Raw genomic sequence first — 3,155 nt, 5'->3', positions numbered from 1 at the left:
GCTTTTACGTGCCACCAGTATGAAGGCCAGTCAGGCGGTACTAGCAATGGCCACGCTCAAAAGGGTGTATTTTTCGTGCCACCTGCACAGGAGCCAGTCCAGGGGCACTGGCAACGATCTCGCTTGAAAGTCCTTACACATGCCATGGGCACAAGTGCCAGAAAGGCGACGCTGGGCACAGGTGCCAGCCCGATGGTATCAATTCCTCCCCTCCTCTTGAGATTGCAGGCCTAGTGCTTAAATCAGAAAATACTATTTGCTACTGTCAATTTTGCCTTTCATCCCTTTTGGTGTTGATAAAAATAAATCAAGTTCTAGGGTCAATAGTATTGACTAACCAACTTCCCTCAGAACTGCTGGCTTGTGTCAAAATTTGAAACCATTATTATTATTATTAAGGTAGCAGAATCATTAGTGTGTTGAACAATTATGTTTAATAGCATTTCTTTCAGCTTTTAATATTCTGAGTTCAAATTCCACTGAGGTCAACTTTGCCTTTCACCCTTTCGAGGTAGAATAAATAAGTACCAGTGAAGTACTGGGGATTGATGTCATTGAGTTGTCCACTCCCACTAAAATTGTTGGCCTTAAGCCATAATTTGAAACTAAATTAGAAAGAATTGTTGCTGTTAAGGTGAAATATGTGCTTTCATGTAAATGTCTGTTGCTTTTTATTGTGCTAGCTGTACCACATCATTTCATTTATCATCATAGTCTGTAATGTCATCTTCAAAGTATAACATTTTCAAACCAGATCAAACTACTGCATTTCAAGCTTTCTGTTGTGTAATTTTCTTGTAGGTTTATTACACAATCAGCTCACAATGCATTATCTTTACTTACACTTTTCTGTCACATGCTAACAAACATATGTGCACATGTGTCTGCAAAAGTACAACCACACACACACACAAAATAAAACACATACACAAACACAAATTAAAACTTACCCATTCATTGTTTGACCAACATTCCAATGACTTTTATGTAATGGCTATCCAGTATGTTTATTCATCTTTTTTTAAAGATGATTGGATGAAATTTGAAGATTTCATTGCAACTCACTTTACTATGCTAGACTTCAGCATTTACCGTTCCTGCTTCTGTATCTATAATTACTCCCAGACAACACACCAGAACACTACTACAGCACTATCATAAAACATTATCTCTCATTCAGTCCACACAAAATATACATCAAAATAACAGAAGCAGTCAACTTATTCTTATATGTACAATGCCTTTGATCATAGCCCTGCTTAATCAGGGTTGATCTGGGGCTAAACAGCAGGAACAGTCTTTCCCTGTTATCATTGTATCATTATTTGACTCGACTAAAATGGCAAGCTGGCAGAACTATTAGCATACTGGACAAAATGCTTAGTGGCATTTCATCTGTTTTTATATTCTGAGCTTAAATTCTGCTGAGGTCAACTTTGCTTTTCATCCTTTTGGGATCAGTGTGATCAACTTCCCCCTTCCCTCAAAACCAGCTAGCTCTCTGCCAAAATTTAAAACCATTATTTGACTTGGCCATATTAGTTTTCCCTTAACAATTCTAACTATTAGAACATTTGTTTTTAATTGCAGGAGGTCCGCAAAATAAAGCGCGATTTAGACAACAAGTTTTCAGAACAGGTCTATCGTGGTAAGTAGAGTTGTTTTAGGTGTTTCACACTCAATTACCTATATAATTGTATGATGCTAAACCACATTATTGTCTCATACCTAAAGGTTTCATGTGTTTTAATCAGTATGGTTTTGTCATGTTGATTTTAGGATTATTGCACAAAGTGCAATTTAGTTTAACAGCCCTGCTGAGTCTGAAAAGAAAGAACTCATTCTCATGTCAGCACTTAGAATGTAATTCTTATTTGTTTAAAGTGTCTGTTGTTTTGGTGAGGATGAAGTATTTCTCATTGACAGGCGCATTGCATGACTTTTAGAGGCCCCCTGCAACTTTTTGTTTCAAGGCCCCATCACTTCAGTCAAAATTCATAATCTACACCTTTTATTCCTAGCTATATTTTACTTTATTGTATCTGAAGTTCAATATTTCACGTTATCCTAAAGAACATCTTTTAAAGTACAAGTTAAATTTATATAGGTTTATTACAAATTTCAATTAGTAAAACTTCCATATGTGAGTAATAAAGACCAGAGTGTACAAAGCCTATGTAGGTAGGGACGTTCGTGGTACAATATAATATCTTTACAAGAACTTTTGCAGTTTCAATGTATTACCGTTTTATTTCTTGAAGTTTTAAGTTAATATAGTGTAATTCTTGTTCAACATCTTAACCAAAGTAAATAGATGACTCATCTATGTACTTTGATCTTAACATGAAGCCCCTCAACTACGGAGGCCCCCTGCGACTGCAGGAGTTGCAGGGGCTTAGCGACGGTCCTGCTCATTGACCCTGATGCCACAGCAATTTACAAAAAGGTTTATTTGTTGCTGAAATGCAGCATAAATCAGACAACATGAGACTTGGTAATACTGTCAATGAAACCAGATCTTTTTTTTTTTCATTCAATCTTCCATTCAGCATGCACATTATAACTTCGTGGTAAAACAATTCCTCTATCTAATCAAACAAACACTACCACAAACATTAACTATTCAACAAGAACACTACAAAAACCAGTTTGTCTAAAACCCTTTTCTGTATTAAAAAAAATTATTTCATTGCATAGCAAACAATACAAATCGAAAAGAAGATAACTGTAATTGTTGAAACACTGAGTTATGTCCCTTAGATATGTTAACATTTGAAAGAAAGTGCTCACCGCCAAAGTAGAGATTAATAATATTTTTTGTTTTGATTGAGTTAGTCTCTTGTTACTCTGAGTTTCACCTGCGGATGCACAGGGTTTCTTCATACAAGCTACAACTCTACATGCATTAAATATATATAAACTACATTTTATGAAACTCTGCAAGAGTGTATTATAATTTTTAAAATTTTAATCTTTTTTTTTTTTTGTTATTGAAAAAGTCTCAACAGAATTTCTAAGTTATCTGAAGGGCTGTCGAGTTAATTTACATGCTGGCCATTTTACATACAAATAAATAAATAAATATATATATAATCTTTTCTTTTTCCTTCTTTTTTTTTTTTTGCTGCACTTTGTTGTTTTTAAATGATCTGTGA

At 34.9% G+C, this 3,155-nt stretch overlaps 1 protein-coding gene across 1 annotated transcript in view; it reads left to right on the top strand.

The window, feature by feature from the left end:
• LOC106881508 (argininosuccinate synthase) overlaps positions 1-3,155 on the top strand; it is a 28,527-nt gene that overhangs the window by 21,965 nt on the left and 3,407 nt on the right. Inside the window, exons 12-13 of the mRNA XM_014931922.2 lie at positions 1,591-1,648; positions 1,780-1,909. Of these exons, the coding sequence (XP_014787408.2) occupies positions 1,591-1,648; positions 1,780-1,909 (188 nt within the window). The remainder of the gene's footprint in view (positions 1-1,590; positions 1,649-1,779; positions 1,910-3,155) is intronic.

The sequence above is a fragment of the Octopus bimaculoides genome, chromosome 1 (genome assembly GCF_001194135.2).
Source record: "Octopus bimaculoides isolate UCB-OBI-ISO-001 chromosome 1, ASM119413v2, whole genome shotgun sequence".
Taxonomy (NCBI): Eukaryota; Metazoa; Mollusca; class Cephalopoda; order Octopoda; family Octopodidae; genus Octopus; species Octopus bimaculoides.
This window is presented reverse-complemented; position numbering and strand designations above follow the sequence as displayed.